This window comes from Mixia osmundae (genome assembly GCF_000708205.1).
Source record: "Mixia osmundae IAM 14324 unplaced genomic scaffold scaffold_3, whole genome shotgun sequence".
Taxonomy (NCBI): domain Eukaryota; kingdom Fungi; phylum Basidiomycota; class Mixiomycetes; order Mixiales; family Mixiaceae; genus Mixia; species Mixia osmundae.
In genome coordinates, this window is record NW_014575561.1 from 129712 (window position 1) to 156357 (window position 26646).

The 26646-nt window shown below is 56.0% G+C and overlaps 11 protein-coding genes across 11 annotated transcripts in view; 6 read left to right on the forward strand and 5 right to left on the reverse strand.

The window, feature by feature from the left end:
* L969DRAFT_46502 (uncharacterized protein) overlaps nucleotides 1-1161 on the reverse strand; it is a gene marked incomplete at both ends in the record, with an annotated part of 2805 nt that extends 1644 nt beyond the window's left edge. Inside the window, 3 exons of the mRNA XM_014713662.1 lie at nucleotides 102-218; nucleotides 271-351; nucleotides 859-1161. Of these exons, the coding sequence (XP_014569148.1) occupies nucleotides 102-218; nucleotides 271-351; nucleotides 859-1161 (501 nt within the window). The remainder of the gene's footprint in view (nucleotides 1-101; nucleotides 219-270; nucleotides 352-858) is intronic.
* Nucleotides 1162-1246: 85 nt separating this feature from the next.
* Nucleotides 1247-5035, forward strand: L969DRAFT_616628 (uncharacterized protein; the record flags this gene model as incomplete). Its single annotated transcript, XM_014713663.1, has 5 exons — nucleotides 1247-3247; nucleotides 3296-3404; nucleotides 3462-3952; nucleotides 4001-4301; nucleotides 4356-5035. The coding sequence occupies 5 exons, from the start codon at nucleotides 1247-1249 to the stop codon at nucleotides 4934-4936; spliced, it is 3483 nt and encodes a 1160-aa protein (XP_014569149.1). The 3' UTR covers nucleotides 4937-5035.
* Nucleotides 4985-6745, reverse strand: L969DRAFT_102015 (uncharacterized protein; the record flags this gene model as incomplete). The annotated part of the gene is made up of 4 exons (XM_014713664.1): nucleotides 5918-6745; nucleotides 5754-5865; nucleotides 5173-5697; nucleotides 4985-5115 (listed from the first exon to the last, which is right to left on the reverse strand). Exons 1-4 carry the CDS (start codon nucleotides 6719-6721, stop codon nucleotides 4985-4987), a joined length of 1572 nt encoding a protein of 523 aa, XP_014569150.1. The 5' UTR covers nucleotides 6722-6745.
* Nucleotides 6746-6825: 80 nt separating this feature from the next.
* Nucleotides 6826-11134, forward strand: L969DRAFT_85678 (uncharacterized protein). The gene is made up of 5 exons (XM_014713665.1): nucleotides 6826-8213; nucleotides 8275-10083; nucleotides 10132-10283; nucleotides 10338-10947; nucleotides 11006-11134. The coding sequence occupies exons 1-5, from the start codon at nucleotides 6930-6932 to the stop codon at nucleotides 11039-11041; spliced, it is 3891 nt and encodes a 1296-aa protein (XP_014569151.1). The 5' UTR covers nucleotides 6826-6929; the 3' UTR covers nucleotides 11042-11134.
* Nucleotides 11135-11892: 758 nt separating this feature from the next.
* L969DRAFT_93066 (uncharacterized protein) lies at nucleotides 11893-12546 on the forward strand (the record flags this gene model as incomplete). Its single annotated transcript, XM_014713666.1, has 1 exon — nucleotides 11893-12546. One exon carries the CDS (start codon nucleotides 11893-11895, stop codon nucleotides 12544-12546), a length of 654 nt encoding a protein of 217 aa, XP_014569152.1.
* Nucleotides 12547-13027: 481 nt separating this feature from the next.
* L969DRAFT_85680 (uncharacterized protein) lies at nucleotides 13028-15394 on the reverse strand. The gene is made up of 2 exons (XM_014713667.1): nucleotides 15350-15394; nucleotides 13028-15291 (listed from the first exon to the last, which is right to left on the reverse strand). The coding sequence occupies exon 2, from the start codon at nucleotides 15288-15290 to the stop codon at nucleotides 13095-13097; it is 2196 nt and encodes a 731-aa protein (XP_014569153.1). The 5' UTR covers nucleotide 15291; nucleotides 15350-15394; the 3' UTR covers nucleotides 13028-13094.
* A 170-nt stretch (nucleotides 15395-15564) lies between these two features.
* L969DRAFT_46059 (uncharacterized protein) lies at nucleotides 15565-18877 on the forward strand (the record flags this gene model as incomplete). Its single annotated transcript, XM_014713668.1, has 6 exons — nucleotides 15565-16915; nucleotides 16973-17070; nucleotides 17122-18029; nucleotides 18065-18305; nucleotides 18354-18648; nucleotides 18705-18877. 6 exons carry the CDS (start codon nucleotides 15565-15567, stop codon nucleotides 18875-18877), a joined length of 3066 nt encoding a protein of 1021 aa, XP_014569154.1.
* A 1526-nt stretch (nucleotides 18878-20403) lies between these two features.
* L969DRAFT_85687 (uncharacterized protein) lies at nucleotides 20404-21022 on the forward strand. Its single transcript, XM_014713669.1, has 2 exons — nucleotides 20404-20897; nucleotides 20953-21022. The coding sequence occupies exons 1-2, from the start codon at nucleotides 20581-20583 to the stop codon at nucleotides 20963-20965; spliced, it is 330 nt and encodes a 109-aa protein (XP_014569155.1). The 5' UTR covers nucleotides 20404-20580; the 3' UTR covers nucleotides 20966-21022.
* Nucleotides 21023-21061: 39 nt separating this feature from the next.
* L969DRAFT_15873 (uncharacterized protein) lies at nucleotides 21062-22783 on the reverse strand (the record flags this gene model as incomplete). The annotated part of the gene is made up of 2 exons (XM_014713519.1): nucleotides 21062-21343; nucleotides 21404-22783. The coding sequence occupies 2 exons, from the start codon at nucleotides 22781-22783 to the stop codon at nucleotides 21062-21064; spliced, it is 1662 nt and encodes a 553-aa protein (XP_014569005.1).
* An 83-nt stretch (nucleotides 22784-22866) lies between these two features.
* Nucleotides 22867-24550, reverse strand: L969DRAFT_46768 (uncharacterized protein; the record flags this gene model as incomplete). The annotated part of the gene is made up of 4 exons (XM_014713670.1): nucleotides 22867-23144; nucleotides 23193-23593; nucleotides 23643-24410; nucleotides 24471-24550. The coding sequence occupies 4 exons, from the start codon at nucleotides 24548-24550 to the stop codon at nucleotides 22867-22869; spliced, it is 1527 nt and encodes a 508-aa protein (XP_014569156.1).
* Nucleotides 24551-24651: 101 nt separating this feature from the next.
* On the forward strand, nucleotides 24652-26576 carry L969DRAFT_46608 (uncharacterized protein; the record flags this gene model as incomplete). Its single annotated transcript, XM_014713671.1, has 3 exons — nucleotides 24652-25102; nucleotides 25163-25827; nucleotides 25884-26576. 3 exons carry the CDS (start codon nucleotides 24652-24654, stop codon nucleotides 26574-26576), a joined length of 1809 nt encoding a protein of 602 aa, XP_014569157.1.
* Nucleotides 26577-26646: the final 70 nt, after the last annotated feature.

A 26646-nucleotide genomic window follows, 5' to 3' on the forward strand; every position in this document is an offset into this window, starting at 1 on the left:
TGCTGCTGCTGCTGCTGCTGCTGCTGCTGCTGCTGCTGCTGTTGCTGCCCGTGATGAGGTAGCTGAGCAGCGCCTGGGTTAAAGTAATCTGCCGGGTCAACGGACTGATTTGCGAGGAGATATCGTATCGTCTGCGCATGATCTGGCATTGTCGAGAGGTGTGCGACGTAGCGTGTCATCGAGTCTGCACAGGCTCGCATAGCATGCGCCATGGTCAGCTAAGAGCAAGCCATTCAGCTTCTTGGTCGCGCAAAAGCGGAGACGACGTACGTAATCACCGATAAGCCTCGCTTTGAGGTTGTCGGCCTCCATGTGCTGCTGCCGCGACATCTTCACCTGGATCTCGCCCTCCTTGGCGCGATATCAATGTCAACTCCGTCCGTAAGAGCGTCCTGCGTGTCTGCTATAGAGCGATTACCGATCTCGACTTCGCTCGCGAAAGCTTTGATCGGTCTTTGCTCCCACCCAGAAGGAGGGATATAGCCTCCTTCTGACTTCGTAAGCTTGTGGCTCGGATTCTCTAGTAGTATTCAAACCAATGTCTGGGCTGATCTTTCCTCTTACTCGCACTTACGAATAGCTGCAAGGGTGATTTCCGATTTCGGTCGGCAAAAGAGCTAACCAGACGGGAAGGCTGCTGCCGCTGCAGGTCAATCGACGCGTGCGCGGGGCCAAAAGTTGCGATCGCTGGATCATCAAATGCCGCCACCGCAGGGGCAAATCGTAAGCGCTCGTGTGCCTAGCACGAAGTGACTTGGGGCGGGCAAGGCGTTGTTCTTGACCGTCTACTGCCTGAATTCGAATAGACTAGTGGGCGATTCGTTTTAAGAGTCGAAAGCACAGGACCGGTCACGTCACTGCTTTCTCCTGCACAGCTGACGGATCGTTCGTGCTCTTGAAGCTAAGGCTGAGCTCGGCTTCTGCTCGGTCGGAGGCACAGGCCCCTGGCGGCAACGCATTGTAGCGCTTGTGGAAGCGCATTGCCGATTCGCGAGCTGCTAGCAAGAGGGAGGCTGAGCAGCAGCCGCCGCGCACCGCAGGCGTATCGGCGAGTGTAGTGTGCGAGGCTCGAGCGACCCGGACTGACGCGGACAACGCGAGTGGACTGGGCTTGCGTGGATTGTCGTCGACCTGTACAGCTGTACCTAGCTTGACGTCCATCGCGACTAGCATGGGAAGATAGCGAACGGAGAGGGATCAGCTGGTCAGTCAGACAGTCCTCTCGCCTCTGCGCGGGTCAGACAAGATGTTCACGCACATCTTGGAGCAATGCATTCGCTCTGACCAAGACCGGGCGCTCGCCCATTCGACGCCTTATAATCGACATCTCTTCGGCGCATGGCTCCTCGTAGAGCCCCTCGATCCAGACAAGGAGACTCTGATCGACTATGTCCGCCGAAAGATGGGAGAATACGGTATCATGAGGTCTGAGCCACTGCAATCGGCAAGCGCACCTGCTCGGGCCCCTCTAGCTCAAAGTCTTGCAACCTCGCTCGAGCCTATGTCGGCGCTTGTGGAGGCCTCTCGATCTATGCAGAGCGCAGGCTCAGGCCATGCCACCTCTTTAACAAGCACGTATCGCAGCGATAATGATGATAGGCCTCTGGTCTCAGAGCAACAACGAAATTTGGCTGTCTGCCCGCAGCGACCAGAGCAAGCCAGCGCGAGTGATGCCCTGGCTCAAACGACAATCCGGGATCAGACACATGCGCGTTCTCAAGACCGTACGCGCGACGCTAGGCTCCAAGATCGAAATGATGGCAAGCCACTCATGCAGCCTGTGCCTGCGTATCCAAGCCCTGCTAGCCCGACACTTGCCGAGCAGGAGCTCTATACACAGGTCAAGACAGCAGATACATCTACCACCGTTCAGTCCGCACTGGCCAAGATCGCGCCCAAATCAGTGCCGATCGAATCTGGGCCGTACGAGGCTGTAATGCGTGCAAGCTCGCAAGTGCCACCAGATGAGAACGTTGCACCTGCCAGCAGCTTCTCTGCCAGTCGTATGTATGATGTTGATCAAGACAGCAGCGACGACGACAAGCCATTGCCAAGACAGAGGCCAGCAGTCACGCGACATCTGACGCCACCCGTATCGGTCCTCGCGCCGCCATTGACGAGTCCTCCTCGCGCGACTCGTCGACCAAGCCCAGCGCAGGAGTCGACTGCTCGCAAAGCTAGTCCTTCGCTTATGGAGACGATGCGAGGGCAGCCAACTATCAGATCCGCCGCTGATATCGCGGCTGCAGTCGCGTCGCGCTTGAACTCTTACATGCCTGTGTCTGTGGTTGGGATCGCTTCGCCGACCAGCGTGCGTCCGAGTTCTCATTTGCTAGAGACCAGTCAGTCGACTGTGCAAAGGCCTGTCGAACTTAGTCGTCTCGCCGAACCCATTCCGAAGCCTATCATTCAAGATGCGCAGCCTATCATTCAAGATGCGCAGAATGTTGCGACAGCAGATAGTCTGAACGGCCTGCTGTCTAGATCTATTGCTGCACCCTCTGAGCCTCCCATTGCCTCATTTCCAGCTTCAGACTCCTACGGCATCGATCCTATACTGCCTCCAACCCTCGCACCCAAGCCCATTGCTTCGACATCGCGTTCAACACCCACGCCGCCGGCCGAGTGTGGTACACAGCCAGTCAATGGACTTCCCCTCGCCATCGATGCTCCGGAGCCGCCCATCATCGCAAGCAAACGGCCGAGATCGCCTTCGCCTACCACGGTATCAGAGCCAGCGGCTAAGAGACCCTCGAAGAAAGCGCTCGAGAAGCGCATCGCGAAGACGCAAATGGCAGACACGAGCTCGCCATTACTGTCAGTGGCAATCGCTACCGCGCCGTTGCAACCTGAGCCTTTCGTGAAAACGTCCGAGACTAGGTGGCAATCGCTCAAGCCCGACCTGGAGGCTCTGATCGACAAAGATGGCGTTAGCAAGAGGCCTGCTACCACAGCAAAGAAGCTCAGAGATTTTTTAGTCGCTCAGCTTGAGGAGGTCAAATCGCCAGATGGCCAGCTGCTTCGCTATTCGCTGGATTTCATACCTTTGAAGGATCGCGATCGGCTTGTGAGTGAGATTGGCAAGAAAGGCCACGCATCTTTTTATGCGGCGTGGCAACCAGAAGCTGGCAAGCCTGACGAATTATTGGCTGGTCCCAAGATTCTCAACGCACTGCTTTGGACGGAAATCTATAATCGAAATGCGGATGGCAATATGCGACCGATTTTCGAACACGTGTGGAATGAGGTGAGTGCGCTACGAGCTCCTGCATGCGAGGTCTGACTGTTCATGCAGTTTACACTCAGATGTAAGTTCAGATCAACTGCGCAGGTCCAGCAATTGGCAACAGGGGGCCTCATCGTGAAGCTCATGGAGGTGCTGAAAAGCGATCGAGCAATCAAAAGTAGGTCTGCAGCTCTCTTGCGCACATGAACGCGCTGAGTCATGCTGCGCTTTACAGTGACTAAGATCCAGTCAGGGCTTTTCAAGAAATATCGGCAAGGCATGAAAGATTTCAGGACAACAGTCGACAAGCTCTTCGCCGGTGAAAGTAATGGCGCGCGCTCAGATGGTCAGCGGCTTCAAACTGAACTCAAAATGGACGAAGAGGACGGGTCCAAGTCTAACGGAGACAGTGTCAAGATGACTAAGGTCTCATCTACCGCGCAAAAACGCAAGGCTGATCAGCCGAACAATACGCCTGTAGCATCTACAAGCGCAGCTAAACTACCTACGATCAAGAAAAAGCCGACAGTTGTAGAGCCCGTCAACAAGCTCGAGGAGATCCTTCGACTACAGCGCTCACAGAGGCGAGAAGAGACGGACGCTGGTCAAGAGATGCCGAATAAGAAAGTCAAGCTGGCAAAGAGGGTCAGATGGGCTCCAGACGACAAGCTCGAGCAGATTCAAATCTTTCGTAGTGAAGAACCATACGAGATTGCTGTCAATCCAGTACGCCTGATCAGTCTTCGTTATGGCACTGCTGATGATCGTTCACAGGCTCAGCAAGACGCAGGACCTGGGGTGCCGGAGGACGATCCGATCTTCGCGATGCCAGAAGGCAAAGTTCTCAAGCAGCAGCATCAGATGGAGGCAGCGGCAGAAGCAAAGCAGGCGGATGCAGAAGCGAAAGAGGAAGCTGAGCAGGCCACACCAGCAGACGCGGCGCATAAGGAGCATTTGAGGCAAGAACTCGCCCAAGAGGTGGGACGCCAGAACGCAGTCATAGACGAAGTAGATGGTCAGCGAAAGATCGTTGCCCTAGGTCAAGATCTTGCCATCCTTTGGGTAGAGCCACAGAGTACGTTGATCGCACATGTATATGCGATGTCCGCTCACTGCCGCCGCTGGCTAGATGTGTTGGTGAGCGAGGCCGTCATCGAGTCGTGGGAATCCGTCTTGACAGAGGACTCTGGTATACAAGAGAGTGTCTATCAAGAAGCGCGGGAAGCCACTACGCCAGCCCTAGAATACCACTACGGCGACGCAGTGGCACCCAGCGCACAGGAGCCACGTGATGGACCTGCTAATCCGGGTGCGGCGCCCACCCGAGAGATGTCTCTTGGACCGGAGCTCCTTGCATTGCCTGAGATCGGTCGACAACTTCAAAGGGCCCGTGCATCCATGAAGGCCGCCGCTACAGCACAAGCTCGGCTGCCGACTCCGAGAGCTCTGCAGCCCGCCAGAGCTACATCTCCGCCGAACGCTACAAGAGACACGACGGCCGCAAATAGACGTGACCGGAATGAGCGAACACAGAGTCCTGAGTCGCGCTTTGTGCCGCGCATTGATGTAGCGCATCCTGTAGGACCGCATGACCGAGAGCGAGATCAGACTAGCTGGTCTCACGATAGAGGAAGCTACGTTGCCGGTCGATCATTACAGGACCGTCAAGCTTCGAGACCTGACGCGTATTCGCACTATCCGCGGCAATGATGCATGCATATCGTTGACAACAACAGCGGACGGTGCGGCGCGTGCAGATTATCGGGCAGCTTGCTGAGCGGGTGACTGAGCATGCGAGGGTGTGGCGACAGCGTTTGGCGTGCCGACGATGTCCTGAGATGACCAAGCTTGGGCTTGTCGGTAGAAGTCGGCAAGCTTCTGTAGGCCCTCTGCACCACAATGCGCAAATCAGCTCGGTACAGGATCGCAAGGATCGATCAGCTGACCCATAGGACCGAGCTTTTCGCGCTGGACAAAGTGAAACAGCTCTTGAAGTTGTCCAACACTTTCCGCGACCTCCATGCACCGTAATTCGGATTCTGTGACGCCAAAGGTCCCGACAGGCGATTGGGGCACGATGTAAAGCTTGGCCGGTCCTCGACTATTCTTGATGACTTCTGCTTGTTGTTCGACAAGAGCGGATCGAAGGACGGACTCGGTGGATGAGGTATATTCCACCTCTAGAGACTCGATCTTGAGTATAGGCAGCGCAGACTGAGCAATGTCATCCATTGCGGTGGCGGACGTTGTCTGTATGAGCTGACATTCTAGCCTGCCCGTCTTCGTAACAACGGAGCCGTTCCGGTATGTGTCTATCACCGTCAGACGGGCGCATTGGACGACAAGCACGGGATGACCAAACGATGCCATCCTGACGGCCTCTCGCGGTCCATCTAGATTGATCTGGCGAGAGCTCAGTCCTGCTTCTTTGGCAGCATAGAAGTATCGCGGCAAGGCAGCAGAGCCGATCTCTGTGCAGCCCCAGGACGCAGTTAGGACCAGCGCAAGGAATGATCGGAGAACGCACCGAAAGTCTTGAGCTGATCTGTACCTGTCTCTGTAAAGGTAGTCTTGAGTGATGCACGCTCTGTAAAGAGATCGGCGCAAAAGGCTTGAACGGCATCATACGAGTCTTTCATCTGTACGCTGGCTATCAGACACGATTGCAGCAAAAATGAGGATACAACGAGCCTGGAGAAGCTGCGAGAGAGGATCGCCAAGCCTCAACAGACGAGCAGCGCCTATGCTGCCGTCGTTGACAGGGCGATTCACAGCCTGGAACGGTCTGGCGGGCACGGCTTGCTGAGCGAGATTCATCTGCTCCCTGTGCCAGCTGTTCTGCCGCGATTCTTGCATGTATCTCGCTTGATTCTGCGCGTTGTTGTGCGCATTGAGAGTGGCTACTTGTTCTTGCGACAGACCGCCGTGACGTGCGGGTGGTGGTAGCGATGGTGCTCTTGAGCCCGGCAGAGGTACTCTTGGCCCATTGGAGTAGACTGTACCACTTGAAGTTCTACTCATGCCTGGTCTGGTGCCATTCTCTCTGATCTGACCGTTGACGGCCGTCTGATAACCCAATTGTGAGCCTCTCATCCTGATCAGTTCAGCTTGACGTTGCTGCAACTGCTGCTGATCCATGTGACCGTTCTGAACCGGGTCGAGGAGTTGTGAAGCAGGCGAAGGTGCATTGGCAGCATGATTGGCAGCTACCCATGCCTGTTCTGCTCCAACCAGGCTCATAGATGGAGCACCTAGCGGTGGGGCAGGGTTGAGCAGCGGCATCTGAACAGCCTGAGCTTGACGCGTGGGCTCCTCGAGTGCCATGGCTTGCTGGGCTCGTTCGAGGACATAGCGTGCTTCGGGTGGCAGCTGAGATAGCACGGCAGGGTAGGCTTGGCCGGTAGCCTGAGAACGCTGTAAGATCCAGGAGTGTATCTGCTGAGCGGACAGTCGTGACCAGTCTGTAGCCTGCTGTCGATTTCCGGGGTCCGACATCCTCAGGGGCGACTGGCTGGCCGGGGGCAGATCAGTTCGTTCAGGCAGCCGGACCAGCGAGACGTCGCCGCTGTGGGCGCGAGCGTGCCTTCCCCACATCGAGGGCAACACGGCCGAATGTCAAGTCGAACGCGCACCTTCTGTGCCTGCCTGGCCTGGTCTCGCAGGAGGATCCTATCGGCTTGATCTTCGTCCACCGTCGGCCGCTATGGACGGTATCGTGCCCGTCAATGCGACAGACGAGGAGATTGCGGCGACCAGCGTCGCACCAGCTGATCGACATGATCCTGCCGCTGCTCGCGCTGCTCAGCAAGCAGGAGCGCAGGACGGCGAGGCAGAGATGATTGTGGATGATGACGACGGCGAGGGCGTAGACGGTGAAGCAGGCGAGGAAGAAGAGGCAGCTGTGCCCGCGGGGGAGGATGTCATCCAGCTGCCGTACGGCACAGAAGAGGTGGCAGTCGACTTGGGCGTACTCGACGATGAGGGCGTCGAGGATATCTACCAGCTCTTCCAGGAGGAGTCACTCGGCGTGGAGTGGTACATCCGTCTCACCCATGGCTTCTGGAAGCGAGGCCTCGTCAGCCGGGCCTTTGACTTTGCGACCAGAGGATTGAGCGTACTCCAAGCTGCCGCGCAAGCTATCAAGCCGACAGCGAGACAGGTTGCGCTCGAGGGCGCAGAGGCAGAGACAGCCTACAAAGCCAAGCTGAAGGAGCAGATACCCTTGCTGTGCATGCTAGCCAACTACAGGCTCAATCAATCTCGTCGGGCACCGAGACTGCTTCTCGAGACAGCTCAGGTTGATGTCCTCTCGTCTGAAGGACAGCCTGCCTATCTGCTCGACGGTGACGGCAAGCTGAAGACAAAGGCGGCGTTGCTATCCGAGGCAGATACCTTCCTCACTCAGGCAGCTTCATATGATGCCCATTCACTCCTCGTCAGAGACTGTCAAGCGCAGTATCTCATCCTGACGGGTCAAATTGCCAAATTGGCAGCGCATACTCTCTCCAATGAGGCTCTCGAGTCCAGACGGCTCAACACAGCGCTGGAAGCAGAGACACGGCATCGCATGGCAAACGAGCAGCGCCGAACCAAAGGCGAGCCAGAGGTTCGCGATGCTCCCTCTTATGATACCTCCCAGCATCTGCTCGTCCTCCGTGTCAAGGCTTTGGTAGCCTATGCGCAGGCTTCGACGCATATGCAACAGGCAATAGCCGCAGCTCAGCTCACCTCAATCTCACCGTCTACCTTGCCGCCCTCTCTAGATCCTGCCGTGATCGGGACGAGCCAGGCTAGCTCGGGTATACCTGGCAGCGGCAATGCTGCTTCTGCGCACGCTCTCTTCAAACAGTCTCTTCGACTGTATCAGCAGATCCTCACGCTCGCGCCAGATTCGCTGCCCGATCCCAGGATAGGCCTCGGGCTGTGTCTTTGGCAACTCGGTCACTCTCAACGAGCAGTTCGAGCATGGAAGCGCTCGATTGCAAAGGTCTGTCCATCAGCTTTATCAGCTTGCTGTCAGCAGGTCTGACGCGTCTCGCATGTAACAGCATCCAGGAGAGGCATCCGCGACTGCCAAGTTGTTGCTCGGTCTCACGCATTTCAATACGAGCAAACAGAAGCAAAGGGATGCTTCCAGTCGAGAAGCCGAGCTCGAGAGCGAGACAACCTATCAGCAGAGCTTCACCTCTATCGCAACTTGCTTCAAGGAGGACAAGATCTGCTCGCCAGCTGCTTTCCTGCTCGCTGGCTTCTATCAGGAGAGCGATTCGAATCGGTCGATCAAGTTGGCAGAACGAGCGATACAGTACTCTACATCGGCAGCCATGCTCTCCGAGTCTTATCTGGCCCTCGCACGCACGCATCATGCTCAGGCTAATCTCAGGACTGCACTCGAGTTCTACGAGCTAGCGAGTCAGCATGCAACCAACCAGGTCGTCAGCTTGCTAGCCATGGCCCAGATCCGGATCAAGCAGAACGAGCTTCCCGCAGCGCTTGACAGTCTGCAGAGGGTACTCAAGATTGACAACAATTGCATCGAAGCGATTGCCAACTTGGCAGTGCTCTACACATCGGAATACTTCAAGCTTCCCGCCTCGACGGGACTGGCGGAAAAGCAAGCAGTTGCCAAAGAAGCCAAAGAGATCTATGACAAGCTTCTGGGCCTCTTTGCTGCGTCGTCTGCTGCCGCACAGAATGCGCTCGATGTTTCTGCCTCGCGCACAGTGCTGCCGTCACAGAGAAGGGTCAGACTGGTCTCTGAGGATGCGGATGTCTACGTCGACGTGGCGAAGCTATGGATCGAAGACGATGCGGCCAAGTGTCTCAAGGCCTACCGGGAATCGCTTCGTGTCAGAGTTGATCTCGCATTATCCCTGCCACCTCAACTGCACAATAACATCGGTTGCTTGCTGTTCCTGCGCAATCAAACAGATCTTGCACAGGAACACTTTGAGACGGCTCTGACGAATGCTATCACGCAAGTCGCAGACGAGACGGCTACGCTTGCGCAGGACGCATTGATCACGTTTATCTCTTACAATCTTGGCTTGGTCTACGAGGCATCTGGTAATACTGATTTGGCTATTGATCTATACCAGAACAAGTTGCTTGCGCGTCATTCGGAGTTCAACGAAGCGAAAGCCCGTCTTGCCATCATCGCTTTGCAGAAGGGCGACGTTCAGCAATGCACCAAGCTGCTCAAGGAATGCCACAAGACGGACGGCAGTGACCTCGCGATCAAGGCACTGACGACGTATGTCCTCGTTGAGACGAAGCAGTTCAAGGCCGCCCGCGATAATGCAAGCTATACGCTACAATCTGCGGATGCTAGGAATGATGTCTATGCGCTCTGTTCGGCTGGCATGCTTCAGTTCGAGCATGCGAGAGATCTCAGACCGAAGGACAAAAAGAGCTTTCAGGAACGCGCCGGGCGTTTCACTAAAGCTGCCGAATCGTTTGAAAAGGTCTTGCAGATCGATCCAAAGAATGCCTTTGCGGCACAAGGCTTGGCGATCTGCTTGGCGGAAGGCACACTCAATGTCAGTGCGCCGGGTCCGGACGGCATCGTCTTATCTGAGTCAGCACGACGAGCTCGCAATCTTAGAGATGCGATTGCGATTCTCATCAGGCTACGCGAGACAGTCAACGAAGCCAGTGTCTACGTCAACTTGGGCCACTGCTACTTTGCCCGAGAGGAATTTGAAAAGGCAATCGAAGCGTTCGAGGCTGCTTCCAAGCGGTTCTCGAATGAACGCAGCGTGAGCACTTTGCTCTATCTCGCAAGAGCCTGCTTCCACAAGGGACATCGCGATCGAAGCTTCGCCGCTGTCTCCGAGGCTCTGGTTGCTGTACAAAAGGTCAGTCTTCTCTTGGCACCGTCCATGTATGACTGAAAGGTCCGACAGGCACATGCGCTGAACCCCAAGGATCTGTCGATCCAGTTCAACATGGCCATCGTTCAGCATCGCGGTCTGGAGATCTTGGCAGAGACACCGTCCGAAGCCAGAACACTGAGCGAAATTGACGGCGCAATCGTGGAAGCGCAGAAAGCTCAAGAGTGCTTTGTCCATCAGATCGTGCTCTGCAGTGATGACTGACGCAAGTCATGCAGGATCTTTGCCAGGCTAGGTCGACAAAAGGGTGAAGAGGTGCCATTCAGCGTGGACGCGGCACAACAGCGAGTGAGATATGGGCTTGGCCTCATCAAGCGAGCAGAAGAGCACGATCGGACGAGACAGGTGGAGTATGAGTCGACGGAGCAAGCAAAGCTGGAGCGTGCTAAACGTGATCGGGACGCCGAACGGAAGCGGAAGGACGACATGGTCGCCGAACGGGCAGAGCGAGCACGTTTACAGGCCGAGCAACTGGCAGAGCAACGGAGACAGATGCTGGAGGATGCCAAGCAGTGGTACGTGCCTCGACCGGAGGGCGAGATCGAAGAAGCGGCGAGCAAAGTGAAGCGCAAGGCAAGGAAGTCGAAGAAGAAGCATACCGAGAGCGAGCCTTCTTCACGAGAGGAGAGCGGTCAGGTCTCAAAAGAAGCATCATCCTCTTCGGACTCGGATGCCGGCGCGCCGATCTTCAAGAAGATGGTCAAGAAGAAGCTCAGAAAGGCCAACGGGACGCCGGCGATCTCTGCTGCTGCATCCGAACAAGAAGGCGAAGATGGCGCGGACGAGGAAGGAGCTGTACGGCCGTCGAAGAAGCCCCGCAAGACTTTTGTAAGCTTCTGTCGCACAAGATGACACTATATGCTCCTGCTGACAACAGCTCATACAGAAATCGAGCGAGTTTGTCGATTCGGACGACGAGTAAGGAGTAATTCAGGACATCGACCTACTTGAGCTTGCCTGTCAATGCAATCGTGTGAGGGATAGCATCCTGTCCACTCGCTACGCCCTGTGTCTCATGAAGTCTACGGACATGCAGGGCTGATCGTGCCATCAAAATGACCATCGGTGACGTGGCTTATCGCGATGGCAGGCAGGCAGACGGCGCCTTGGCTAGTCTGGCTAGCTGACGCGCTCGCCGCTCCCACTGCTCGCAAGACCTCACTTGCAACGATCTGGCGAGATCTCGGTTCTAGTGCACACCTGGACATACTCTCTTGCTAGACATGCGCCATTCTCTCTTCACTAAGCAGTATGTACCGGTCCGAGCTAGCGAGGCAGCAGCGGCAGTCTTCCCGATCAATGATGTTATTTTCTATCTCAGTGAAGATAAAGCAACAGTCTTTCCACGAATCCGTCTCCTGCTTCTCCCTTGCGCTCTGAAGTCTCGACCAGCTCTGCGTGCCCGGACGTCATTCGTGAGCGAGCGATACGCGCCACGCATCAATCATGATATCATGATCGGATAACACTCTCAGCCGCTACAAAGGCTGTGTCACGTCACTGCGATGTTCGCCACAGGGCCATTAGCCGGGCCGCTATACCTTGTGCATGACTGAAGCGACCGACATTTCGCAAAGCCGCATCAGCCTTACATTTCCACTTTTCTGGCATTTGCTACCTCAGCAGGTCTTTGCGGGTGGCGTAGCAGCTGTTGTACGTCATCAGGTGCCAACAGAGGCGCGACACGCGACGAGAGTGTGACCCTCTTCGGCCTTGCGATGCGCTCCCAAGTGCTCGTGCGCTTATCCCATTCCTCGCGAAACACAGCACACGATGATCAATGGCTCGCTCAACATGCCTCGGCTCTCATTATCTTCAGAGGAGTCCATAGAGACGAGCAGTGCAAAATCGAGCGAGCAAGCATCCAGCGACTTGCACAAATCTCACGCAACGAGAGAATCTCCCAAGACCGCTTTGCTCAACGAGCGCTTAGCTCGAGCGCTCTGGGATGCACCAAGGGCAGAAGAGTATCTCGAGCTGTTCGTCAGAGATCACCATGCGCTCAAAGTCAAGTGCGACACCTATGAGCTGGCCGGGCTTCATTACAAAGACAAGCGCGATGAGCTGGTCAGGTCGATCGCCGCCAAGGACAAGGACTTGATCGACAAGGATGTCGAGCTGGCTTACCGGGCGGGCGAGATCGCTCGACTTCGACGAGAGCTCGATCAATGCAAGAAGGACATTGCAATTGTCCATCAGGAGGAGTCAGCAGATCTCAGGGCGACGCACGAAGCGCGAGAAGCTAAACCTGCGATCAAGGAGTGCAAAGCTTTGCAGCATGAGGCCACGACGGTGGTGGTGATGCCAGAGGGATCGGAAGCAGACCTGGTCGTCGAATTGCCTTCACCGGTCACCAACTCTGGACAGACCATGCCTTCACTCTCATCCATCGTGCCATCAGCGAGCTCTTCAGTAGTGGGCAAGTAGTTTTACTCGCCCGTGCTGATGGGGGCTGATCAGCTCCTTCTCGCAACTCAGTACGGTCTCGAGCCGATTTGTTCGACCGCGACCTGCCCAGCTGCATCACGCCCCCCTCAATGCGACTGCACACGGACGCTGCCGCTCACCGTTACACGCTAAATTATCAGAGCTCGACCTGGCGAGCCCCTCGCACTGATCGAGGGGCTCGCAATCGATCACCAGTCGCAAGGTCGAGGACTGCTCCTCTTGGCCCTGCGAGAAAACGAGGCCGGGGAAGAGACTTATCGTCTTTCGCACCGCGTGCATCGTCATACTGAGCTGTCGAGCCTCAAGGGGTCAGCGTAAGTCACCGATGCCCTCTGACTCGGGTTGCATACAAACCACGGTCATGACCTCCATCGCACCGGCAAGATCCTGCTCAGAGCCTTCTCTAGCCATCAAGGAAGCCTCACGTTACGGGTATTCTGTTCTGTGCAGCGAGCAAAGGCAAGCACGACCAGTAGATGATGGTGTCAGAAGCAAAGATCGTATGAAGCAACAACAACTCTATGCGACTACTTGCGTGAGGTTTTTGCGAGTGCTCTGAGCCGCGCTCGAGCAGCATAATACTGCTCTTCGAACTTAGCGGAGGCTAGAGCGCGCTCTACGAGTCCTTGCTGCTGAGCAAATTGGATGAGATCGAGACAGGCATCTCTCATCTTCGTTGCGTGATCACTTCTGTCCGTCATATCGAGCTCGCCGCCGAGCAATTCGAGAGCGGTACTGAGGAAGATAGGATCGGCAGCGGCAGTCGTGTCATCCGTCAGACGCGCCGTGCTCCACTCGGCCAACCACCGCGAGCCGTGCAGTGTTGCATCGGCGGGTGGCCTCGGACCAGCGGGTCGTTTACGCCATGCTTTCAAGAGCTTCTGGGTGGATACATAGGCAGCCAGGATGAGTGTCCAGCCGGAAATATGCAAGCTCCATGGCGAATCGGTCAGTCTTGAAAGCTTCTCTGCTTTCTTTGCCTCTTGCCATAGGCTGAGCGTGAGTGAGAGAGCCGGCAGATCCTTCAGGACTGTCAGGACTGCCCCAAAGACATGTGCCCTTGCAGCATCTTTGGCGAACACAGATTGCCCTGATCTGACATCGCTCAAGAAAGCTCTTGCGAAGCTGGTCTTTTCCTGGGTGATGCCGTAGCGTGCAAGAATAGAGCAATACGTCACAAAGATGTAAGCATTGGCGGAGCATGCGGCCTGCGCTTCGACCTGTTGCGATGTTGCAGCTTTGGCGATACGCGCGGGCACGGGCAGCTGCAGAGCACGCAAGACCGTCTTCATCTCGTTGCAGTCCTGCCGACCGAGAGCATCGCGAAGGCGGGTATTGGCGACAAATTGCGGTGAGCCATGCCATGTAACATGGTGACCGCGAGCGCGCAGGAGTGCGACTCCTATGTTGACTGAAGGCCAATGCGCCTTCTCGCTCTGGCGAATGAATTCGATGTAACTTGCAAGCTTGTTCGTCAGAGCTGGACCACCGAACGGACTGAGTGGCCGCCGTGGATCTTTGAGCTTATCGAGGTGGCTGATAAGAGCAAAGAGAGAGGCAATACCTCTTGATCCAAGGGCAAACGGCTGCATTGCAAGCTCGACCAGTCGCCTGAAGGATGAGCTGCTGACGGCGTGTCGTCCAAAGTGCGTGGCATGTGAGGTGAGCATATTTTCAAGAAGATCCAAGCCAAACGCTAGCGACTGTTGATGCGCTCTACAAGGCCGCTGTTGAGCGGTGGCCTGCTTTGCATCGACGAAATCGAGCAAGGCATGAACGTAGCATTTCAAGGCGTCGCCTTCCTTCATTGACCGCACTGCGTGTTCTTGCCAATCTCTCATGTCTCGCTCAAGCTGGCTGTCCAGATGGGCAAGACTGGAAAGCAGCAGTAACTCTATCTGAGCTTTGATGATGCGCTTCTCGAGCGCCAGAGTTTGTTGTCCAGCCGAAAGCTTGCTGGGAAGGCATTGGGTGACGAGCATAAGCAATGCGCGTCCGGTCGGAGGGCTAAGCGGTCCGTCTTCGATCGCCACGCCTCTGAGTGTCAACACAGCTTTTGCCTGCAAGACGAGCACGCCCAGCTGGACGATATGGACTTGTTCTGCAGGATCTAGTGAGTCGTTTTGCAGCATTTCGTTTAAAGCAATGTCGAGAGTCTGTGCTGAGCCCGATAGCGCGTGCAGATCGTGCAGACTGTCAGCAAGTGCGAGTGAGACTGTTGCGTTGTCTTTCAACTGCCAAGTACTGAGATCGAGAGCCAGGAACTTCCGCCGCTCCTCTGGCGGTGCAGTCTTACTTGACGCTGGCTCTTTGCCCTTCATCGAGCTAATGGCTAGCGGCGCGGGTGCAGGCGAGGTTGGCCTTTTCTCAGGCACGCGTACAGGCGAACGGGTCAATCTCAGCGTGACACGGTGGCTCTCGAGCGTGACGGCGCTCGTCGAAGCCATGGGCGTCATGTCGAACGTCGTGTCCTCATGGCCGCTGTGCTCCGTCACTGTCGACATGGATCGTTGGCTCGATGGCGGCACGAGGAGGAACTGGGCCAGTGTACCCAGAGCTAAGTTGAGCAGCGCATGATGTGCCCAGCCCCTGTTGGCTCGTTCGGTTGGATTGAGTGTCGAGCTTCTTTGAGATCGCGAGAGGTGACTATGCCCCCTGCGACTTGGCTGGGATAAGCCGCCATTCGCTGTCCATCGCGGACGCTGAGCTCGGCGCAAGATCATCCTGTATGCAGGCAAAAGATGAGTCCATGTGATGACGATCTCCAGCTTTGGCTACGTACCTATGTCTACCTTTACATCACCTCTGTCTAGTCATCGGCCAGCCTGCGCGTTTGCTCTGTGTGCAATCTTTTTTTTCCAAATTTTTCATACTTTTTCAATAAAAAACAAAAAAAAACGCCCAGCCAACGACTTGCTGACGATTTGAGGTAGCCTAGTGCAGCCGCAGACCCTTCTGCACGCATCACTGCAGAGTCGCATCTGTCCGACATCGATCATGGCGAACAGCCCGGCTGTTGCCGCGAGTAAAGCGCAAGGCAACACGCGTAGCACTCAGCGCATCATCGAGCTCGAGAGTCAAGTTGAGCAGCTCAAGGAGAGCCTACGTGTCAGCAGACAAGCTGCCGAGCTGAGCAATCAACTCGCGGCTGCCAAGGATGCAGAGATTGCGAGGCTCCAGACTGGACTGGCTCAACTCAACGGCACGCGACTTGGGCCTGCCGAGATTGCGCCTGCCAGTCGGATTGTGAGTGGCAGGGGCGGTCTCACCGAACGAGAAGTCAGGAATGCGCGCTTGTATGATGAACAGATGCACCACAAGACGCCAACAGCAGCAGAGGCAAGAGCTCTACGTTGGTACCCGAACAAAGAAATCGAGATGGCGTGTGCGAACCAACCGGACACGAAGCAGTTTGAGAAGCTCGTGTGCAATTACGACGGCGAGTCTGTGTGGAGCATGGAATCAGCCCAGACAGCTCTCATGCCTTTCCGTATTCACGCTTGGCGACGCGTTTGTGAGGCCCTCAACATGACAAATACCGATGCAACACTCCCAATGTCGCTCGAACTGGTCAGACAGGCCATCTTGCCGTTGTGGAAAGCACTCTGCATCTTGCTCGAGCAAGACGTCTTCCCTTTCGTCTTTTGCGACAGTCACTACAAGAGCGAAGCCTATCTCACTCTCGTCTTGACCCTCCGCAACAGCCTGAACGCGCGCGGTGAAGAGAGCAGACTGCAGCAGGAGAAGGAGGCCGGTGTCAGTACGAAGCCAGCAAAGTCACAGAATGCGCAGCATACCACTATTGGCAGCACGACCATCGCTTGGACAGCCGATGCCTCTGGCTCACATGACCAACTCAACTCAACCGGTCATGCCGTCGCGAGCACAAACGCACTGGCAGAACCAGACACCGGTCTCGACAATCGGGAATTCTATACCTCCCTTGCGTCTCGTGTCGTAGGCGATACAGCACCCGAGACGAGCCTTCAGACGCTTACCGATGCGCCTGCCGATGTGAGCTATGTCAAGATGGATACCAATTCGACGAGCTCTGCCCGGTACGCTCGCTATGGCTTCTGCAAATGTTACACGAGAGGATGCGGCTCACTCGGTGGTGGCAAGGGTCGTTCGGTCTGCATACCGACGATGAAGACCCACCTTCAAGCGGACAAAGATGCGCTCATATCGCTCAAGATCTCTGGCAAAGAGAATCTTGCTCCAGCAGAGTTGAAGGCCAATATTGCCTACATGGAGAGAGGCTACATCCCAGATGGCATGCGTGCTCAGAAGAGGCAAGCGCCGCGATCCGAAAAGCCTCAGATGATCGTCAAGGCCTATGTACCAGAGGGTAAGCATCTCGCTCCTGCCGGATGTACATCTGATGAAGACTGACGTCTGTGCGCAGACGGTCCCGAATCGGCTTTGCAGCTCGACATGTCATCCCCAGGCGCGATCTCACCGGGCGCGAAACGCAAGTTTGACGATTCAGAGCCAGAGCCAGACGTTTAGTCGCCGAGTCGTGTTGCTGTCGATCATACGCTGTTGTTGTCCAAGCTGTGTGTTGCCATCAAGGCGGATAATGCTGCCAATGCTAGAGAGAAGAGACGCGCCACGCGGGCGCACAGACTGCCTGACAACGGTCGTCGTCGTCGTCATCACCCTTGCTTCCTTGCGACTTTGCATCTGCTGCCACGAATGGGTGACATCAGGATCCCGACTGAGCAGGAGCAGACCACCGCTCGACAGGACCGTGAGCTTTGTCAGACTTTGCGCATTCAGGAGCTCGTGACCGAACTCGAAGAAAGCCGGAAGCAGCTCACGGAGGCCGTCAAGCAGCGGGATGAGCTTCACAGACTCGTCATCGCGAGAGAGATGACCGTGGCCAAGTTGCGCAACCAGCTAGTCGAGCAACAGTTTGCCCACAACCGTGCCCAATCGCTGAGATCACGTACGAATGACTCTTCATCAAAATTCGCCTCGCCTTCTGCGAGTCCTCATCCGGCTCAGTATAGAGCACCGGCATGGATCTATCATGCAATGACGCCGGCTGCTCAGCTCAGCGAAGAAGAACAGCTGGACGCGAAAAGCTACACAGAGACTGAAAATCCTACGCCACCGTCGGGCGCTGATCTGAGAGCATTGCTCTGGCAGCGTGCTAAGGCCATCCAGACCTTTGCCAAGGCTGGGGATGCCTGGACAAAGTTTGCAGACTGGATCATCGATGCACAAGGACGACCTCTGCGCGAGATTCCCGGTATGCTCGAGCGACTTGCCCAGATCAAGGCCTATGCATGGTTCCGCGTGTCAGATTGCTACGGCTTCAAGCCGGTCGGCCCGGTCGGCGTCTTCAACGGCAACGATGTGAAGAGCACTCATCCGGAACTGTGGAAGTCACTCTGTCGACGAGCAGAACGAGAAATACCGCCCCTTGCCTTGTGCGAGGTCCATTATAAGGCAAGTCCGTCCACTAAATTCGCGGCAATATACTTGATGGAAGGGCACAGGCCGATGCGCTCATCTTTCATACCCTCGAGACCATCGTCAGCGCAAGGAATAAAGCCGATCGTGAGTCGACAGGTCAAGCGCAAGCCGTCGTCGATCCCAGTCTCTTGCCGGATGCCGCACCACAGGGAGCAACAACGTCTATCGCATCCTCGTCGGCGATTGCCGAGCCAGCTTCTGACTCGTCTGTTTTGTCAGAGCACGCCTCCGCCCGCAGGACCGTCATGCTAGACAAGGTAGATTGCCTTGCTTCTCGCCCTCACCGAAGACTAACACGAACGCAGGCAAAGTTTGCGTTCTGCGCTTGCTTCTCCGCCGCGTGCTACTTACACAATAAAGGCAAAGGGAGGTCATACCAAGTCCAGACCATTCGCAAGCACCAAGCGGTAGACCAAGCACGTCTCAATGCCCACCTCAACAATAGCAGAGTCGTTGCAAGCGCGTCTGCTCTGCAGCATCTCGAACGTGCATGCGAGTACGCGCAAGAGGGAGCAGTCGTCGATCCCGATCGTGTAAGAGGCAGAGCGCGAGGCAGACCCACAGGAGCATCGCCTACGCAGATCGCGCCTGCAAGTGAAGGTGGACCAATGTCGTCTGATCATCCGCTCGTGCTCAGCAGCTGATGTGTGCACTAGAATTCAAGCAGCCAGTCTCAGCGCTGGCTGGAACCGACAACGCGAGGACAGCTTCGAATATGGAACAAGACGAAGCAGCCGCGATGTCGGCAAGTCAGCTATCCGGAGCATCTCACAGCGAAGCAGCGTCTATAGATGGCGCTCACGTAGAAGAGATCGCCTCAGTTGTCTGAAGAATGTGAATCCGCTGCGAATCTGTCAGATCCTTTTGGCGATTGCATTGGCAGCCGATGCCTTCGCCTCTCACGCGTTTGGCAAAAGCAGTTCTCTCTGAGCTCCGATCAAGTCTGCTCATCTGATGCAGATCCATCATCCGTCGTCTGGCGGACGACTATCATGATGTGCAGCGCGGCGTGCCGGGTCCATCGTCCTATGCGCAGGCCGGGCTCACTGCTGGCACGCGATCCTCGAGGCGTCGAGGACATCACTTTGCAGCAGATACAGAGTGCTCATATCCCTCTTCTCTTCCATTCCCACAGCTTCAGAGATCGATATGAGTTCTTACAGCCGTCCGGTGACGCCAAATGACACCGGATCGCGAGAATCAACAGCGCGGGCGCGAGGTACAGCTCAAGCTCAGTCGGGGCATTGTCACGCCGCAGAGTTCGCGCGATCGGCTAGATAGAAGCATGCAAACGATGAAATCTGATGATGCGCACAAGATCGAGCTACTCACCGAACGACTGGCACATGCCCGACAGACCATCGGACGAGCCGATGCGCATGTCTCACTTGGCGCAGCACGCTGAGGGCGTCTGCGAGTCAGCACTAGGCGATCGGATAAGCGCAGCGTCCTTTTGGGCTGAATCTGCACAATGCGTGGACAGCCGGTCCAGACATCGGCAGGCGGATCTGACCAGTACAGCGCCCATTCTATGTGCAATTTTCACGAAGCCCTTGAGAGATGTGCATTCAGGGGGTCTACAAGTGAGGATCGATAGCATGAAGACTGACCGGAACGCCTTACCTGAAGGTTGACCGCTCACTCGCTTGTTCCGCGCGCTAAGGGATCTATCACGTGATGCGCGCGACTGCCGTCTGGGCTATATCTGCAAACCTGCACTTCAGACCGCGATAAAAGGCGCGCCCAATTCTTCTTCCCACTCCTCGCCGCACTTGCCGACAAACCTGGCGAAACTCTTCAGTGCCAGATCGGAAGCGCTCCTGCGTAGTGCTGGTGCATACCCCTGCGAATTGGGGATTGCTGCTCATCAGAGGTACGTGCGCCCATCGATAGATCCGGCGAACTTCATCAGTGCCAGATCGGAAGCGCTCCTGCGTAGTGCTGGTGCATACCCCTACAAATTGGGGATTGCGGACTCCTTGATCACATAGAGGTCAGGACGTAGCACCAGACAATGCACAAGTTTCAGTGTGACGTGAAAGTGTATGCCACACTGCGAACTCATGAATCATGCATAAGAGCAGCCTCTGCTTCCTTCCAGCGGTGACGACGACTGAATTGTCTGAATATGCTGGCAAATGGCAAAGAGCCAGCAAGGCCTGGCCTGGCTGGTACTGGTGCTATCGCCTTGACTGACTGGAGCCTTTTCTATTGGGACACATCTCTGAGCAGCCACAATTTCTGCAGCGCTTGACAGGATCAGCGTGAATGGCGAGTTGACTTCTTGACCGGGAACGATGTAGCGAGAAGCATTGCTCGACGAAGTTGCGTCATTCTTGGACTCGTTGGGATGTGCGAGTGCTGCCGTTGTCAGAGCAGTAGCCTCTGGCACAGCACGATTGACCCATCAAGAGCAAAAGGACTTGCAACAATACGTACAGGGAGCACGCGCGATCCTCCCGAACGGTCTCTCTGCTTCTCGCATCCTCTGGTACAGACATGATGCTTTCATTTCCGAGGTGGATCATCGACATGGCTTATCAACCCATCTCTCAACACGCTCGTATCGAAGCCAGGCTGTCTGAGATACAGCAGCACATTCTCGCCAGATTTGGCGCTGCATGTGACACTGGACTCGGTCGACCTTTGCCACTCAGTCCTCCACAACTTCGCTTCACCTCTGTTCAAAGCGCTCTGTATCCGCGTCGAGCGCACAGTCCCGGCTTTCGCGCTCTGCGACATGCATTACAAGTCAGATGCGTTCATCTACACGACGCTTCTGACCTACAATCGATGCTTCATGCCGCCCTCAATCGACTCGTGCTCGCCATTGCAGGAGACGCGTCAGCGTAAGCCAGCGGGATTTGTGATATGCTGGACTGATCTTGGTGTCGCTCTGACTAGGGAGACATGCTGATCGCCCGACCGTCAGCGGCGTCAAGCGGCCTCGTGTGGAAAGCAGCAATGGCCACAGGACTATGCCGTCGACGCTCAGCCAAACTGAATGCATTACTCAGCCAACGGTGCCTGGCCCGATCGTGACTTCTATGCCGTGTGACGGTCTATCTCCAACGACCACGAACAGCAACGCTTTGCCGGGTGGGAACAACGCCTTGTTAGCGGGCAAGCTGTTGACGGTCAGCTGAACTGAGCCGTCCTGTCTGAGCGGACCTGCGACATGAACGAGCTCCAGTCCGCGCTGTCCCCAATTGACGCCGTGCGTCGAAAAGGCTGAGCGCACGAGCGTGATCATGACCGAGCTGACTGGCTCGCCATTGAGATCAGATCTGTCGAGCTGTTCGTGATGGAACAAGCACGTCAGCCTCATGAGCAGACGGTGATCTTCCCTACGCACCGTATGAGTGAAAGCAGGTCCGCCGTAACCTAGATGCGTGACGCCTTGGATGGGTTGTGGCCGAGGCCAGTCAAAGTAGTAAGGACGGAAAGCCTCGAGTCTGTATTCAGTTGCATAGTTGGCCGAGCTCACATCGGCGTTCGGATTCGAGCCGGCCAGTGCTACGCTGCCATCTGGCAGTAGTATCGCCGTGGAATGATACATCCTCGGTATGTTGGTCATAATGGGCATCTTTGTCCATCGCGACCCGATCGGCTTGGTCGGGTCAAAGAGATGTGGCCGATAAGTAGGATGATCGGCGTAGGACTCCCCGACAGTGGGCTCATCGGGGAACTGATGCCTATCTGCGTAGCCCGCAAGCCCGCTCTGAGCTCCATTGATGAGCAAGAGCTTCAAAGTCGGCAGCATGACAAAGGTGCCCATGACTCTCTCGACGAGCATCGGGTCTTGCTCTATCCAGACTGGGTTGGGATCGAGGGGTGCAATCTTGACACAGGATTTAGTTGCGAGCATCTGCGTGATGTCAACGAGAGCGCGTTGTGGCCCCAGCACGCTGCCTGAGATACTCGAGCCTCCGCAAAGGAGGACCTCAAATCGATAGTCACGGCTTGGCCTGAGGGGCAGAATACTCATCGCGCTGGAAGCAGGATAGTTGCGCCAGGCGGTGGGTATATCAGGCAGTGCGATCTCGAGCTTGGTGATGGGATCGATGATAGCAGCCGAGTAGCCTGCAGTCATGAAGATGCGGCCATCGGGCATGACTGCCGTGTTCGGATACAGATTGCACGGCTGAGCTGCTTGCAATATACGGGTAGGCATCTCTGGCTCATTGGAAGGCCAAAGCTCGTAAGTCGCGCCGGAATGGTAAGGCAGGCCGAGGAATCCGCCGTGGAAGCTACCGCCAGCGATGAAATTGCGACCATCGGGCAACGTCTCTATGCTGGCATACCAACGGGGTTTGCGCATCTTGCCGACAGTGTGCCACTGAGCATCGCCTTGCGCATTCGGCGTGACCAATCTGATATCTTGCAGTCCGTTCTCGTCATGGTACACGCCCGGATCGACCGCACCTGTGCCGCCATAGTTGACCCAGGTGCCGTTGCCGAGCGTACCACCATTCGCACAAAAAGTGTTGCCGGCGACGTCGAGCGCACGAAGGGTATTGTCTGCGAGCGAGTAGACAGCCGCCCAGGCCGGATGGCCGGCTACTTGCAGAGCGTTGTTCTCTGCCTTGTCGAGGATGTAGAGATGCCCCCTGTCGTAGAACATCTGCATGGCAGAGACGCCCGTGTTACCAATCACTTGAAACGTGTTTGCTATGCCAGCAGAGACGCTGCCCATGAGAGCAACAGTGACAGCAACGCATAGTTGCTCTCGCATGTTGGCACGAATGCTGAGCGGTGGATGAGTGTTGCTTGCCTTGCTACGCCAACAGGGCGGGCGAGCGATGCACGTGAGCAACCTCATGCAGTGTCAAACGGCGGGGAGTCGGCAACGAGGCGATGTAGTCGCGTCGCGACCGTCAGAGCGTCTTGGCATGATTGTGCGAGCACCCCTTCGGTGGTCATCGAGCAGACAGGCTGAAGCTTGCCTACACCCTGCCGTATGTCTGGTAGCGCACGGGTGAAGAAGGCCTCGAACAAGATATTGGCTTTTCCTGACAAGAGCTTCCTAATGAAAGGTGTCAGATAGGCTTTTGCGTCGAGCTTCTCGCTCGTCATGGCTATGACATGCAATACAGCTGCTTTGGCTTAAATCAGACAGCGTTGAGAAGCGCGACTGAACGCACCTCGGCCGTCTGGACAAGCGTAAGTGCTGCTTGTCGTTTGCAGAGCGAACACTGTCGAGGCCGCCTCGCCATCGGCAGTAGAGGGCGGGAAGACGAACAGAAGGTTGTCTTGCTTTGGCGCTTCATCGTCATCTTGCTCGGCGGACTCGACCGGTGCGATGGCAATAGGTGCATCGAGGATGAGTATCGCGCAGAGCTCATACCGACTGACTTGCTGTAAAGATGCTTGCAGGCTGCCTGGTGGAAGGTAGCTGGGGGCAGCAAAGAGATGATCGGCAGTGATCGTTTGCTGCTCGCCCGTCGCATCTGCATTCGAGTAAAGCGTGATTGATGGCCGTAGGGCATCCACGTCGACTTCGAAGCCACCGAGGACGTACACGCCGCCATGTACAGCGCATACTCTGCAAGCGATGCAGATCTAAGCGTTCGCACTTGACGAGGTAGGCAAACACCTGCCTGCAGAATCCCTGAGCAACTTCTCCCGCTCCTCCGTATTGTCCGACCAGAAAGGGCGAAGTGCCGAACCGACCGACTCCGGAGAGGTATTGTGATAGTCTCTGCAGTGCTGCACCGGTCTGACTAGCGCCTGACGAAGAGAGGGCAGCTGCGCAAGCGATCCCATCGATGAGTGACTGCTTGAGGCCGAACTGGGTCGATAGCGTTTCAGAGAAATGTGCAGAGGCGTCCAAGTCTAGCGTGCTCTCTTGTGATGCGTATCGGATGAATTTCATCAGTCTGTGCTTGTCAGGCAGCGAGAGCGACGAGTCCACAAAGACATCTTGCTTCGTCATGGGTACCTTGCGCCAGGCTGTCTGTCCGTCGTTGTGCTCGTGGCTGTATGAAGCCGCGAGCAGTTGGAAGCCGGTGTAGTGATGCACGCCGGAAGTGACCAAACTCGTCACAAACTCGCAAGAAGCAGGCAACAGCGACGGCGAGAGGGACAACGCATACGAACGCGACTCCTTCATCAACGTCTCTTGTGGATGATTGACAGACGGGAAGCAAGACGAGACATGCGAGTAGATGCTTCTCTCGTTGCTCAGATGATCAAGACGATAGGTCGTGGAGTCTGACGCGCTGGCAGAGGACAAGGTAGGCGATTGCTGACGGGCAGAGATCCATCCGGTGAGCTCAGCGAGAGAGAGTGAAGCATCTTTGGAGCCATAGTAGCGGTTCGAGTCGAGATGAAAGACTGTCTTGCCCGCTTTGGCAAGCGAACTGCCAGGCAGATTGTGCGGTCAGCGCATGGCAAGGAGCTGATCGTTGTGAGAGGCTGACGCTGCGAGTATGCTCTCTGCCAAGCCCGTGCCGAGGATGATGGCGTCAAAGTGAGTGCGATCATCTGGCTCGAGTAGCATCCGGGCGGCCAGCACGAGCGGAGAGGAGACGACGACTTGCTGATGACGCGACGAGCAAGCCGACGACGTGCTCGCCCGACGCAATCGACGGCTTGGCAGGCATGAAGATCACAGACAAGCTCTCCTCATGGCCTCCAGACAAGCCCTTCTACACATTCGAGTACTTCCCGCCAAAGACAGACTCGGGCATGTCCAACTTGCAATTCAGACTCGATCGGATGGCCTCTCTCCGACCTGCTTGGGTCCACATCACCTGGGGGGCAGGGGGTTCGACACAAGAGCGTTCGCTTCAGCTGGCTGAATACGCCCAATCGATGGGATTGGACGTCTGCCTCCATCTCACGTGCACCAACATGAAAAAGTCAACGTTGGACGACACATTGCTGCGAGCGAGCAGAGTCGGGATCGCCAATATCCTGGCTCTCAGGGGAGATCCACCGAGGGGAGAAGAGTACAGCATCCCCGATCAGGCGTCCGACTTTCGACACGCCATCGACCTCGTGCGCTACATCCGTCGCGAGTATCCCGATCAGTTTTGCATTGGCGTTGCAGGTCATACTTTGTCCTGCGTGAGCTCTGAAGAGACACTCATGTGATAGCACGGTCTGGCAGGCTACCCAGAGGGGCATTCGGACAGCGAAGGAAAGCAAGATGACGTGGCGATACTGAAGATGAAGCAGGAGGCGGGTGCACACTTTATCGTGACCCAGCTGTTCTACGACGTCGATATCTTCTTACAATGGCACGACACCTGTCGATCCCAGGGTATCACCATGCCCATCCTGCCGGGCATCATGCCTATCCAAAACTACCAATCGTTCAGGCGAATGACCAATTTGTGTAAAACATCTCTGCCGACGTCGCTACTCAAGCATCTCGAGCCGATACGTAACGACGACGCTGCCGTCAAAGAGTACGGCGTCAACCTCTCCGTGGACATCATCCAGAAGCTGTACGAAGCGGGCATAAGAGGATTCCACCTCTGCACGCTCAATCTAGAGAAAAGTCCCCGTCAGATTCTAGCGAGGCTAGGCTGGATCTCAGACGAGGAGAGGACACAAGACGAGCACCTGCCCCTTGGCCCAGCGATACCTGCCTCGGGCGCAGCGCCTCCCGGTCCGGCAACGCTCCGTGTGGCCGCCCTCAGAGGCGACGCAAACGCTTCTCGTACCTCTACACCTACAAGCTGGGACGAGTTCCCCAACGGTCGCTTCGGTGATGCTCGCTCGCCGGCCTATGGTGATCTAGACGGCTGGGGTGTCTCGCTAAAGCTACCAGTACGTCTCTAGCATTTCTATGAGCTCCTTGGCTGATTGGAGTGTTCGCCGCACAGCCAGCAGAAGCGCTTCGGCATTGGGGCTACCCAGAAAGGGAAGAGGACATCTCGACCATCTTTGCAAGATACATCAGAGGCACTCTGCCTGCGATACCCTGGAGCGAAGAACCTCTCATGTCAGAAACAGCGAGCATCATCGAGCAACTCATCCAGCTCAACACGACCAAACACTGGTGGACAGTAGGATCCCAGCCTTGCGTTGACGGCATCCCTTCGCAAGATCAGACGTACGGCTTCGGTCCAAAGGGCGGCTACATCTACCAAAAGGCTTTCGTCGAGTTCTTTGCACGAGAGAGTGACGTCGACTCGATTGCGAACCGGATTGCAGCTCTGGGCACCAAAAAGATGACATACTATGCCTCGAATAGACAGGGCGATCTGAGGACGAATATGGCGCCCGGAGATGCAAATGCTGTGACCTGGGGCGTCTTTGCCGGCAAGGAGATTGTGACGCCCACGCTCATAGAGGAAGAGTCTTTCAAGGCATGGAAGACGGAAGCATTCGATATCTGGTCAGAATGGCAGCATCTCTACCCGTTCAAGTCAAATTCGAGGTCATTCCTGGAGCAGCTCACGGAGCAAAGGTGGCTCGTCAGTATAGTCCATCATGACTACAAGGACACAAATGGACTCTGGTCTTTCTTGCTCGATGCTGATGATCATGTAACGAATGCAAAAGGGACCGTGTGATGCACAGCATCATTACAACAGCAGTACTACTATGACCATATCAACTCTGCAAATATGAGCCTGTTCGTTT